General features: G+C 41.2%; 1 protein-coding gene across 2 annotated transcripts; it reads left to right on the forward strand.

The window, feature by feature from the left end:
- The first annotated feature begins 104 nt into the window (after positions 1-104).
- Positions 105-10,038, forward strand: DNAAF6 (dynein axonemal assembly factor 6). 2 transcript variants are annotated; one of them, XM_037408444.1, is made up of 7 exons: positions 105-383; positions 626-730; positions 2,439-2,502; positions 3,963-4,068; positions 5,894-5,990; positions 6,780-6,865; positions 9,207-10,038. In XM_037408444.1, the coding sequence occupies exons 2-7, from the start codon at positions 647-649 to the stop codon at positions 9,334-9,336; spliced, it is 567 nt and encodes a 188-aa protein (XP_037264341.1). In that variant the 5' UTR covers positions 105-383; positions 626-646; the 3' UTR covers positions 9,337-10,038. The 2 variants fall into 2 exon arrangements, with proteins under 2 accessions (XP_037264341.1, XP_037264342.1); XM_037408445.1 differs by having other exon boundaries at positions 105-318.
- The last annotated feature ends 2,573 nt before the right edge of the window (positions 10,039-12,611 follow it).

Here is a 12,611-nt window from a genome sequence, read left to right on the forward strand (position 1 = left end):
CCGGCCGCGCCTCCCTGCCGCCGGCGGCCATTGGCCAGTCCTGCTGCCGGTCGCGGGCGGCCGGCCGGATTGGCTGGCGGGACCACGAGAGGCGCGGCGGGGCGGTGCCGGCCCGTTGCCGCGGGGACGGGGACGCGGCCGGGGCGGCTGTGGGCCGTGCGGCGGCACCGGGGCCGGAAAGCGGGGCCGCGCCGAGGCCGGCTTTCCCCGGCTCTTCCCGCTCGCCCTGGGCTCGGGGCTGGAGCTGGGGCGTCCCTGGGCCCTCCCGGAGCGAAGCGGTGCAGCGCGGCACCTGTTGAGCGTTCCTGGCTCCTCAGTGTGAGTCCCGGGCCTCGGCTCGTGCTGCCCCCACCCGGCCTCAGCGGCTGCAAATCCCCCCTGAGGTGGGGTCTGCTACAGCCTATAGTCCTGTTAGGCTGAGCTGTAGTTGAAGCTAATGTCTGTGGAGCAAAAGAATTTATAACCTGAAGGGAGAAATATACATTCTGTAATATATGTTTTGGTATCACGCTTATTAAGAGTTTGGCTAAACTTTATCCTTCCAGAACATGGTGTATGAATGTTGTGCTTCCCAGGCAGTACTGAACGCGTTTTGTTCTTTATCTTTCCCTTGTTTTTTCTGCAGAGGTGAGCAGTGGGTGTTGATATGGACAGTGCCTCCTCTTTGCAGTACCTTGCCAAACTGCTTAGTAATGCTCAAGAAGGTGATGATGATGATGATGAACACGTGGTGAGTCTTTTATCAAAAATGCTGCTTCTTCTATATGTTGTACTATGGCCTAGCCTTGTTAACTGAGGTGACGTAAATATTTCTTTTCCAACAGTGAGTAAACAGTGAATGAAAACATTAGAAGTTTTTGGACTCACTGAAACAGCTAGAAGATACTTTTAGGGTAACAGGCTCTTGAGGGAGAGATTAAACAAGATGCCCCAGCATAAAAAGGAGAGACTGGGACCACAAAAAGGGACAGAGATTTAGTTTTTCAGCCTGAAGGAACTGAGAACATACTGTTGAAGGTGCTTTACTTTAGACTTCCCCTTCCTTTACCCTGATATCTGCCAGAGATGAAGGCAATTAATGACTAAATACTTTATATGAAGGGAAAAAGAGTTGGTGCTCAACTTCTGAGTAAAGACTAAAATATCCAGAGGCAACTGTGTGTACTAATTCTGTGTATCCGGCATTGAGGAACTGCAAAGATAATTGATCATTGAAGTACAATAGATGTATTAGTGATTGTAGAATAAGGAAGGGTGAGTAACTATTCACAGGTGAATGATCTGAATGATCAATGAGAGATATCTTTCCATTCTTCTGTATCAATTCATCTTGGGACTAGATGAAAATCGCAGCTTTTGGAAAATGTACATTGTTCCTGTAATATGCAAACTTCTGCTTTTATCCAGGCATGCATGTGTGCTGGGGGGAAATAGCCCAGGATGGCCACAGGTGCCAACAATCACAGTGTAGGAGACCTCTGTGAAGGCTCAAAACTTTGAGAAGTTTCTTAGGATTTTGAACATGTCATGACGTGGATAATGAAAATGGCAAATGCTTCACTGTTCTTCCAAATCACTTCTCAACAAAGAGCCAGCTGGCTAACCCAGCAGTTGGGCACTGGTAGTGGCAATGGTAGTAATATTTGGGGTAAAAGGGCTGCATATCCCTTGAAATTTCTTTTCAGTAGGTGGTAGTTGTGGTCCTTCACGCTCCCAGCTACCCTTCAGCTTTTTAACGCCTGCCTTTTAAAACTAGCATTATTGCTGTACATCTTGGCAGTAAACATCCTGATTTTAAAATAATTTGTTTACATCTTATTAATAAAATGAATGACACTTCAGAGACAGAAATAGAAAATTGCCACAGGGGATGTCAATTAAGTCTGAGTCAATCTGGGTAAATTGAAATCTTTATTTTGATTTAATTTAATGTTCTGTGCATATGAGGCACTTTTATCGAACCAAGGAATCCTCATATGTAGAGAAATGCCTCACATTGGCCTATTAGCACTAAATTGATTCATAATTAGAGGAAAATGTTGCCTCATATGATCTTTACTGTCAAAAGGAATCCAAATGCTGTGATGGGGTTTTCATGTAGTACCCTTGGTTTCCTGTAATATTTTTATAGCAGGCAAAGCATGGAAATTTTGCCAAAATGCCATAGAAACTAATAACTCAAAAAGCATGTTTATCTGTAATACTGTTCTTTTGGGAGTCCTGCTTAAACCCAGTGTGTTAAGGCCACTTTCTGCTGGGTGAGAGCGAAGAGGAGAGAATGTTCAGCGGTTCCATCATGAAATTGTAGGATAATATTTTTATTTGGATTCTAGCAGGGATTTGTTCAACCTCAGATAACATTTTCTATTTATTGACATTATTGTTACTGAGCTGGGCTCTATGAAATTTGATTGAAATTCCATTTGCCTTCTTTGCAGCCACACTGTTCTGTCAGCTCCATGACTCCTGGTAGTATTGGACCGGTAAAGAGAGAGACCGCTGGTGAGGAGGAGTGTTTGTATGTTTTAGCATTCAGTCCCATGTTAGCAGACTGTAACAGCTGTAGTAGTTACCGTTGATGGGGTTTGCCTCAATAAGAGAGTCCTTTGAGATGGAAATAGCATTGCATGTTTACAATTACACTGTAAAATTATTCTTTTCCTGAAAGTTTTAACTGCAAAATATACAAAGAGAAGCAAAAAGGGTGACTCCAGAGCACAGCAGTCTCAAGTGGTGAAAGTACAGAGCACAGCCTGACCATGGGCTGAGGGGAATCATGACTGAGCCGCAAAAAGCTCCATTTAAGTAGTCCTTTAGAATTGTTAATGCTTACTTAAAGCATACAAGGAAGGTGGACTTCTGTGTACTCACCTGAAAGGATCTTTTTGGAGTAAACTGTGTGGAACTGAGCCTATGCCTATGAGGAGGAAGGACTATGAAGTGTACCATGAAACACAATCATACCGTATTCCCCCCCCAAGAGTTTCACAACCCTATTTAGACCACACTTGAGAAGAAATGGAAGCTCAACAGACAGAGGGATGTTTTTCAGTTATTCTCCTTGCATTTAGTTCTCTGCCTGGAAACCCCAGACAATTACATGCTTTACCTGCCTCCGAGTGTTCCGGCATCATATAGAAAGGCTGACTCAGACAATGAGAATAAATATCTCAAGGGTTCCGAAATTTGTGTCAACACCTTGGGCTGTCCTCAGGAAAGAAAGGAAGACAAACCGAGTCTTGGCAAAGTTAATGTAAAGTTATTCCTGGAGCTAATGCTGTTGCATTATTGGTCAGCTTAGTTATGAGCTGTGAGAAAGGTCAACAAGGAGCAGGATGAGTGTAGCAGAAAAGGAACTGTGGCAAATATAACAAATAGGGTATTTCTATCCCAAGTAGAACCTACTTGGGATTCCAAAAATAACCAGAGATTTTACTATAAAAACCTTCAAGCTGCAGATTCACCAGCTTACTAGGAAAAATATATTTTCATGTAGGACAGGCATAAACTATAGTATTCTGCCCGTGAACTTCCATGTGTCTTCAGTACCTTATCTGGGCTGTGCTCAATAATTAATGGGAAGAGCTGAATTTCTATGTGAGGAGGAGGTTCTTTTGTAAATGATTCTGCTTGCTTAAAAATCTCATGTCAGGGGCTTGGGGAAGATTAATATTTCATGCTTCTACACTTTACCCATTTTGAAGTGCTAGGTATTTTATGCCTGAAAGGAGGATTTTCTTGACATGGAGGTTGGGTAAAGGAGATTTAAGGGAAAGGAAAATATCCTTCCTCTGCAAGTTCTCATTCATAAGATACTGAGTTGAAGGAGACTGTAATCATTAATTGGAATGCTTTTAATGCCAAGATTGTTCTAAAGCCTAGAAAAATCTAAGTTTTCAGCAAACCTAGGGGAACAGAGACATTCCAAAATACGACAGCATGACTTTTCTCATCACTTACAGGTACTTCTCAAGTGAAATCTGAAACCAGGAAAACTATTTGGAATACAGAGGAGGTCCCAGAAGGATCTGAATATGATGATACCTGGGACCCTAGAGAACAGCCAGAGTAAGTGAGCTGACGCTGCCTGCTTTACATAGCATTAATGGAAACAGGAGTTAAACAGCGTCTACTGCGTTTGAGTGAAACAGCCATCTGAAAAGTTTGTGTCACAGAAGGGGAAAGGAAGGATATCAGCGCTTACACCTAAAGCAACACGTGAGGAATGATTTTAACCTTTGCCTTGAAAATCTTCTGATCTCATAACAGAAACACAGGGTTGGTTTGTCCCCATCATAAGATTACTTGGAGTGACAGATACTTGTATAGGCGGGATTAGGAGGGGAAGTAGGCTAGCAAAATGATTTGCTAGCTTTCAAATATGCCATTTGTGTGAAATACCTGTTTTTCCCCCCTGTAACAGGGATGCATTCATTTTTCATACTCATAAATTCCTAAAGTATTCCAACTTGTATTTGCATTTCAAAGAATTAAGCTCTTTAGAGACAAATAGTGCTACAGGAAAGAAGGCTATATGCAGGCAGTTTTGAACTTTTAAATATTGTCATTCAATCTTAGTTTGTTAAGGGACAGCCTAGAACCAGAGTCTTTTCACTTGCTCATAAAAAAACAATTTTAAAAAGTGTTCTTGAAATGGATACAGTCAGGCATGTTGTAGTTTGTAGAGGTCAGAAGGCCTTCAGGGTCAATCCACAAAGCAGCCTTTGCATTTACAATCACCGTGTTCTAATGCCATATCTTGGAGTGGTAAATGTTGGAGCAGATGGACTGAAACCCATGAAGCAGTCCAGGATCCTCATTTTTCTGTGCCCATAAGTCATGCCATGAGGTGTGCAATTTCCTGATCTGAGCACAGGAGTGAGGCCCACCTGACAGCATTTCTGAAAATGTTTTGCCATTCACCTGTAGCCTCACATACAGCTGTTCTTGAAACTGTCATATGTGAGATGTAGAACATGCTGTCTTTGTATTGTGGGCATAACAGAGTCTTTTCTTGTGCTGTTTTTTGACCCTCCCCCTCTCTGCTGGGTAAAATGCAGTGCTTCTCTAGCCTCAAGTAATTATGACCTATGCTGCACGGATGAAAAGAGAGTATAAGTCTTTGTAATAGTTCATCAAATTGAATCAAGGAAAACGGCCCAAAAGGAAAACAGATGGCTAAAGAGGTGCATCCAGAGCTATTAGACAGATTTCTCATTGACTTAGGAATTATTACATACGCATATGAACACTGGAGATGTGAAAAAGACTTTCCATACCCTTTTTCCAGCAGCTTAGAGAAGTGACTCACTCCACTTATTTTGCTCAATTTAGTAGGAGTAACGTATGTTCTAAGTACAAATTTAGTTTGTATTTCCTCATTCATTAATTACCAAGAGTAAGGGAGTATGTGATTCTACATTTTGTAGATGGGGGGGGGGGGAGAAAATAAATGTTGGCTGAATGCAAAACAATTACAACTTGATGAAAGTGTGTTATGCTTAGGCTGCAAGAGTATGTTGAATGACAGAACAGAACACATGTAACTGTGATAGCATCCTTTTCAAATCTGTTTCCCAAGATTTTGTGGTGTTTGACTAGTTGCTAAGTACCATATTAACTTAGGATGCATTTCCTGATCTTGCAAAGGCTGGTTAGTGAAGTAGAGGCAGCAAAGTGAGTGCCTTGGAAGGTGGAGTGAATGATCTTCACCTGTCATCTAGCTAACTCAGTCATGGCTCTGAACAGAAACCCAGTGCAGATAGATGAAGTGAGACTTGAAAAGAAGGAGAGACAGTATGACGAGGATATTTATGATCCTCTGAGAATTACAATCTCCTTTAGTTTCCTGCCCCTTCTCCAGTATTATTAGGCAACAATTTTTCTTTCTCAGGTATCAGATTTTATTCAAACAGTGTGTGGGCACAGAGGATGTCTTCTTTGGGATGAGCAGGAAAGACCACTCCACAGCCTGCTGTGAAGATATGGTGGTAAGCTGAATCTGTATCTCCCATTCCTTCTTTGTGCTCTTTCTCTGCCCTTTTCAGTCATGCTACCTTCTTGAGGGATAGAATGTAAACACCAAGTGGTATTGCTGCCTTTGGGCTCCTGTAGGATTTTCTTGTAATTCTTCAAGCATGTGTAATGATATTTACACTTGCTAACCTGAGGAACTTGTGTATCTCCTCAAGGACCTAGTGTACTCAGGAGAATCTGTGCAAATGCATATGCCACATACAGACTAGAGGGAAATAAAAAGTAGCTCTAAGATGAAGTTTCATCTTGGATGCAATTTTGGAGAGGAGAGGGGCTGGGAAGGAGATGGTTTTTATCTGCCTGCATTTATTACAAGGTATGCGAGTTAGCAGAGTGCTACAACACTGACAGTCTTTAAAGTTACAGGTATCAGATCGTGTCCCATTATTTTATGATCAAAGACCTCCCTGCTTTCTGAACTTCAGGACAGGTAGAACTGCTGTGCAGTTTTTCTAGTAGAAGCAAGCTGTCCTTGGAACACACAAAGCCAGGGAGTTTTGCTGGATGTAGAATAACTGTCAAGTACGTTACCAGCTCAGGATTTTGAAGAAAATAGGTTATAAATACACATCACTAAGCTATTGAAAGCAATGATGATCACTGTCATATTTTCTCTAATGCAAATTACCTACTCAGAATGTTGTTCTTTGACATTGGCATGAAAATATTCATGCAGATTAGATCTTTTATGGCTTGTAGGGCTATATATCCAACCACAGCTTTACCTTTGCCCATCATTTCAGATTAAAATCAAGCTGCCAGAGACAAAGTACTCAGACATTACATTAGATATCCAGGACAAGGTTCTTGACCTTCGAACTCCCCAAAAGTAAGTGAAAGACAATTGATAGAAGTACAATTAATATTTTGTTTAAAAGGAGGTTTGAATGCTGTGTGGAAAGCAAAGCTAAAGATGAAGATTGGATTATTAATGGCACATGAGAAATAGGTATAGAGAAAAACAACCATAGGACATCCATAGGTGTACAGTGTGCTAGCTTAGAATCTATGATACTGTTCTAGCAAAAATATCTTTAAGACAGATTTCTGCTACTTAAACAGCAAGGTTTCAAGGGCCTAAAATGTCTTGCAAAAAGCTGCCCACAGTCTTTGGGGGCTTCTTGGAAGTTTGCTTTCTAAATACTAATTTGTACAAATAGATAACTGAAGATAGTAAAAAATGTGCAGATACATTTTCAGGAGCTGAAAGCCAAATTGTGGACATATCACAATTTGTGTGGCATGGATACAGAGATGGAAATGTTACAAGGTTTCCCTAAAGAGATTTCCTTGGAGTTCTTTTTTTATAGGGCTATTTTAAACCTAAAAAGATAATCAACTGACTGATACTCTCTCACACTCGTCAGTCTTCTTCCATATTTCCCTTAATGTGTGCAATTGCCCTGCCTGAGACTTCCAGATAATTCCCATGTCTGTTTTGATTTGTTTTTGACTACTTGCTGCATTGAATGGGGTGTAGGAAGATCCCTGTGTGAATATCTTCCTGCAAATAAATTTAAGGTGTAGGCCATGGATTAAGGCCCAAATAAATCCTGTCCCTGGTGGACTAACTATAGAAAAACCACCTTTCTCAGACAAAACCAGGCTGAGTCAATTACTTCCTGCTTGGATTTAACCCAAAGATACAATAAGAATACAAGAATGTTTGGAAGTGCTAGCTCTGAAACTGGAAAATTAGGAGGAATAATTGTTCAGTTGATGATTTGCAGAATCTAGAAGTAGCTTAATGCAATACTGCAGATGTAGGAAAACCTCAGCATCCTTTTTCTTTTGCAATTCTATCTTTTTGGTGACTCAGATCTGCTGTTATCTTCTTAGTATCCAGCTGTCTCTAGTCACAAGCCTAGCAAATAAAAAGTTTGCCGTAAATCTAATGTTTGCTTGGGTACAGCCTGAGCCAGTGCTGCTTTTGTAAATTTAAGTACAAGTCTTCTCAGTGTGAAAGAAACAGAAGCAAACAAAACTTCAAGTTCTAGGTACCAAAAGCCACTGTACTCTCACAGATGTGTAGGAGGGCCCAAAGGAACTCCAACTTTGTAGTCCTGTTCTAAGCCAGGCTGGTTTTAAGGACTTCTCCAAATTACAGCAAACGGCTGCCTTCAGTAGGTGGGGTGCAAAGGTGCTTTGACTGTATCTCTTTCAGCCATGGCTGCTACAAGACAGCTGTAAAGGTTTGAAAAAGTATCAGTATGACTTAAAACCCAATTTAAAGTAACACTTGTCTAAGCTACCATGTTGTCTTGTAGGGCTCTGTGGAGTTTGGCTGGGCAGACCTCTTGATTCTAAAGTGTCCTTGATTCTGTTTGCACTGTCGATAGAGGTCCGAGACTGACCCATCATTCATACTGTTAATATATAAGCCTGAGTAGAAAGGGGAAAGAGTCTGGACTCTGCATGAGCAAGTAAGTTTGAACAGTTGTCAATGAGAAAAGTGAAATGAATCCAGACTGAGACATCCTCCTGAGGAGATAAACCAGGAGGCTTTTCAGCCATTCCAGGAAAAGCTGTATGTCTAACACAGCAAGGGACTGTGGAATAGTTCCCGAGTCCAAGATCCAGATTTTCTTTGTGCATTATGTGCCTGAGCTACAGGTAGGGGATCACTGAATTAATCTTCAATGTATGTTAAAATTACAGCAACTTCATTACTGTAAGTCCATTCTCGCACTTGAACTGTGCTTTGTAGTATAGACACATCCTTTGAGAAACTAGACTGGCCAGAATCTCTAATCAGGCTGTACCACTTACTGTTTATGAGAGAAGACAAAATCCGGAAGACATGTTCAGGCTTTAGGCATTATACAGTTTTTTACCACCAGGAGAGCATTATTGATGCAGGTCTTCCTTCCACTGCATTTAAAATGCAGCACTGTGCGAAAACAAGAACAGTGGAGAGAGCCTACAATCTGTCATTGGAAACTGTTGTCATAGCCACAGCCAAAAGAAAGGAATAGTGTTGGAAATATTTCAGAGCCTGTATAGCTGTGCACCAGGTATTGCAGGAACCCCATAACCTGTCATGAGAATGAGATATACTGAAAGAATATTCCTTGGTATATTGATTGGTGAATTGTAAGAGTAACTTGCAATGCCTTCTCAATTGCTTACCCAGTCTGAGACATTGAAATTCACCGTGTCCTCTTTTACAGAAAGCTGCTGCTGCACCTGCCCTACCCTGTAGACAGCAAGAATGGTAAAGCTTGTTTTCTCTCTGAAGAGGAGACCTTGGAAGTCACCTTAAGACTATCAAGGGAGTTTGATTTCATAAATTTTTTCTGATGGATAGAGGAATAGAAAGTTTGCAAAAAGTAATCTCTTAGTTTGAAGTCTTGAAGCCTAACTGGTCATGAAGTAGTAGATTGTTTCTCTTGAACAGTTCAGGGAGAATCTCTCTGGAGAAAGTGAATGAGTCAGGAAGAACATAGCATCCATAAGTTCTATAGACTGAGGCTGTCCAGCTCTTGCACTTCTCTCATTAATGTTCTGCTTCCTTCAGTCTGATACAGGCTCTGTGAATCAGAAAATATATTACAATTCTGTAAGCCAAAGAAAGTCTTTTTGTGGTTATGGCTGATAAATAGCACTATGATTCTAGAAATGCAGCTCTGGGCAATGAGTCTGGTGCTTAGTTACTGTTGCAAGACTTGCAAGTGGTAATATTCTTGCTTGGCCTCCAATGCTGGGACTGGGGCCAGTTCAGAATCTCCTCTTAGCTACTTCTTGATGAGAAGATCAGAGCTCTTCGGGGTTCCATATCCACATCTGAGACTGCTTTACACTGGCAGAACAAGGTAACCAGCTATAGTCAGATCGCTGAATAGCTTAGCTCTTTTGAACAATTTTTGACGATGTATGGTTCAGCGTCATCTATATACCTGCTGTCCATCCAGCTATTTTTCTGACCTTTCTTGATTAATAAAAGAATGTGTTCTAATGAACAGTTCCAGTTGCCTTTCACTCTACATTCTCTATATCATGCCCTGAGAGACTTCATAAAAGTGAGATAAGAGGAATTTTGCATAACAAAGCTTCACTTAAAGGGATGGGATACACGGCAAAAACTTTTCTTTGGCCTTCAGGTCCTATCTAGAGCTACGGAGATGGGTAACAAAGATGTTTCTCTTACTAGCTGCTGCAAAATATGTTCATTTAATGTTGTTAATCATATGGGAAAACAAAGATATTTGCTTAATAATCAAAGTGGAGAGGATGAGCAGGGCCTTGCGTGTTGATGGATTTCAGGTACACTTAACCAAAAGCTTGTAAGCAGTTTAAAAACAAAATTATTTCTCCATGGTGGATTGAAGACACTGACAGTGAGTTTCCAGATATATTTTTTTGTTTTGTCAGGAATTTTCAGAATTCACAGTATGTTTGTGATACTCTGTTATAACTCTAGGACAAATTAAGCTGATGTCTGGACATTTCAACCGCTTCCCTTAAAAGCAGACCCATTTCTTGGGTCAGAATAATATTATCCAGCCTCTGCTTTGGTGTTAATGCACTGGAAAGCAGGTACCTCAGTTATGATTCATCACACAAGCTATCAAATATGCTGATAACACGAAGGGGCTACTCCAATTTGTATTTGCGTAACTTTCCATAAATTTCTTTTGAATGCCTTTTATTCCTACTCTACAAAGCTGTGGTGGAGGGATACAGTGCAGGTGTATGAAAAAGCTGAGGTCGTTACTCCTGACTCAGTACTGCTTGTGGTTGCCAAGAAGTTACAGTAAGGTGGTTCCTTAGAAAAATTTGTCTTTGTGGTCCCTAGACAATATGCCGCTTCATTTTTGCATTTCTTATACAGATTACAAGAAAAGTGGAAGATTGCCCTGTATTTATACACATGTGAAGATAACATTAGCCCAAATTCATTCAGTATATCTATGGCAAATCAGTTATACTTTGCTTTTCTGAGCCCTATTCCAGTGCTCTATCCACAAGGTAATGTTACCTTTATAGTTGGCAGTAGTAATTTACTAAGTCCTAAATTATCAAGTTTTGCTTAATGTCAATGCTCGATTCTGAGAACAATAATGCGCTTGGTTCATTGTGCCTCTCTCCAGTGGTTTAGTTTCCTATGAAAATGAGCATATGCCATACTGGTATGTCCCCTATTTTCTCTCCAAATATTTTTTTTTTTTTTAACTGGGGACATTTTATCTGCATTCAAGAACAAAAATCTGAGTATGTTTTATGAGAAAGTTGGTTGCCGAATAGAAAAGGGAAATACAAATTAGTACTGGCTAAGGGTGAAGTTCTAATGGGATCTCCTGTACCTGCTGGCCAGTCACTCCGTACACCCATACTCCAGGCTACAGGAGGTCATCCACACCACTCCACGAGGGGAAGCTGGTAAGCTGGTGATGCAGGATAGGGAAGGCATTGCAAATGGGAAGGGGAGATACACTGGCAGCAGAAAGCTGAATTCTCAGTATTAAGGTATATGAACACAGGGCACAAACTCATAGGAAGCCAGGCCTCATATTTTCCACTGCTCAAAAGGACAAGCTCTACTGCTGTTTTTAATAGAGTAGAAACATTGGTTTGGTGGTGGGCAATTTGCTGCTCTGATCAGATCTGTCGCCTGAATGCATCACCACCACCTGGGGGGATCCTCTCTCATTGTTACTTTCTTCCTATCGAGGAAACAGAGGCTGCCCTAGGCAAAAGGTTGGGCATTGTGTTTTGTTGGTTGGTTGGGTTTTTTTCTGCATAGATCATTGCAAGAGGAAACTGGTTAAAAGGACACGCAGGCTGCCAAGCTTCCCAAAAATCTGGGGGCTACTGCCAGCTACAAGGGCTGACTTTTTTGCAAGGGCTTTTGAAGGCAATTTTGCTTTGCTGAACTAGCACTGGCAGAAATACTTTTGGAGGGGATACAAAACCCCCTTTGCTTCTGAACATCAAAGCGGTTGCCTAAGTACCACTCCAACACCTGCAGGCATCTTAATTAATCAAAATTATGAGCCCAGTTAAACAACCCGGCCATTAAGCATCATCAAGCTTTATTTGGTTCCCTAAGAAACATCTTGATTAAATGTATTGCAGTTAAGTAGAGAGTACTGTAGCTGTGGAAACGAGGTCGAGGCTGTTTACAGTGGTATCCCAATAACTGCATGTTGTCATCTCACCTTGCTCAAGCATTCTGTCCTCCAGTTGTGGTGGCAGAGCCAGTGTTCCCATCTTAACTTGTTCCTGCCTTCTGTCAGAGCTACGGTGGTGTGCTGAAGTATACAGCCCAGCTTGATCTGTGTGTTTCATCTTTCTTCATATTTCCCTTTGTCCACATACTGACCATCTGAGGCAAAGATAGTTTCCTCATTCTACAGCTTGAGAAAGAGAAAACCCAGAAGAGTTGTTCCATATAAACATCTGAGACAGAGCAAGAACTTACATTTAGATATTATTTTTCCCCTTAAACCTGCAGTCTAGCTTCTGGGCTGCGGTCATTCCCATCTTCCTCCGGGTCTGTTGTTGGTATTATCATCTACCTCTTGTATTTGTTTTAAAGGGAAGAAGACTACATTTTTCTGCTGTTCACTTTAAAG

The sequence above is a fragment of the Falco rusticolus genome, chromosome 14, assembly GCF_015220075.1.
Source record: "Falco rusticolus isolate bFalRus1 chromosome 14, bFalRus1.pri, whole genome shotgun sequence".
Lineage (NCBI taxonomy): Eukaryota > Metazoa > Chordata > Aves > Falconiformes > Falconidae > Falco > Falco rusticolus.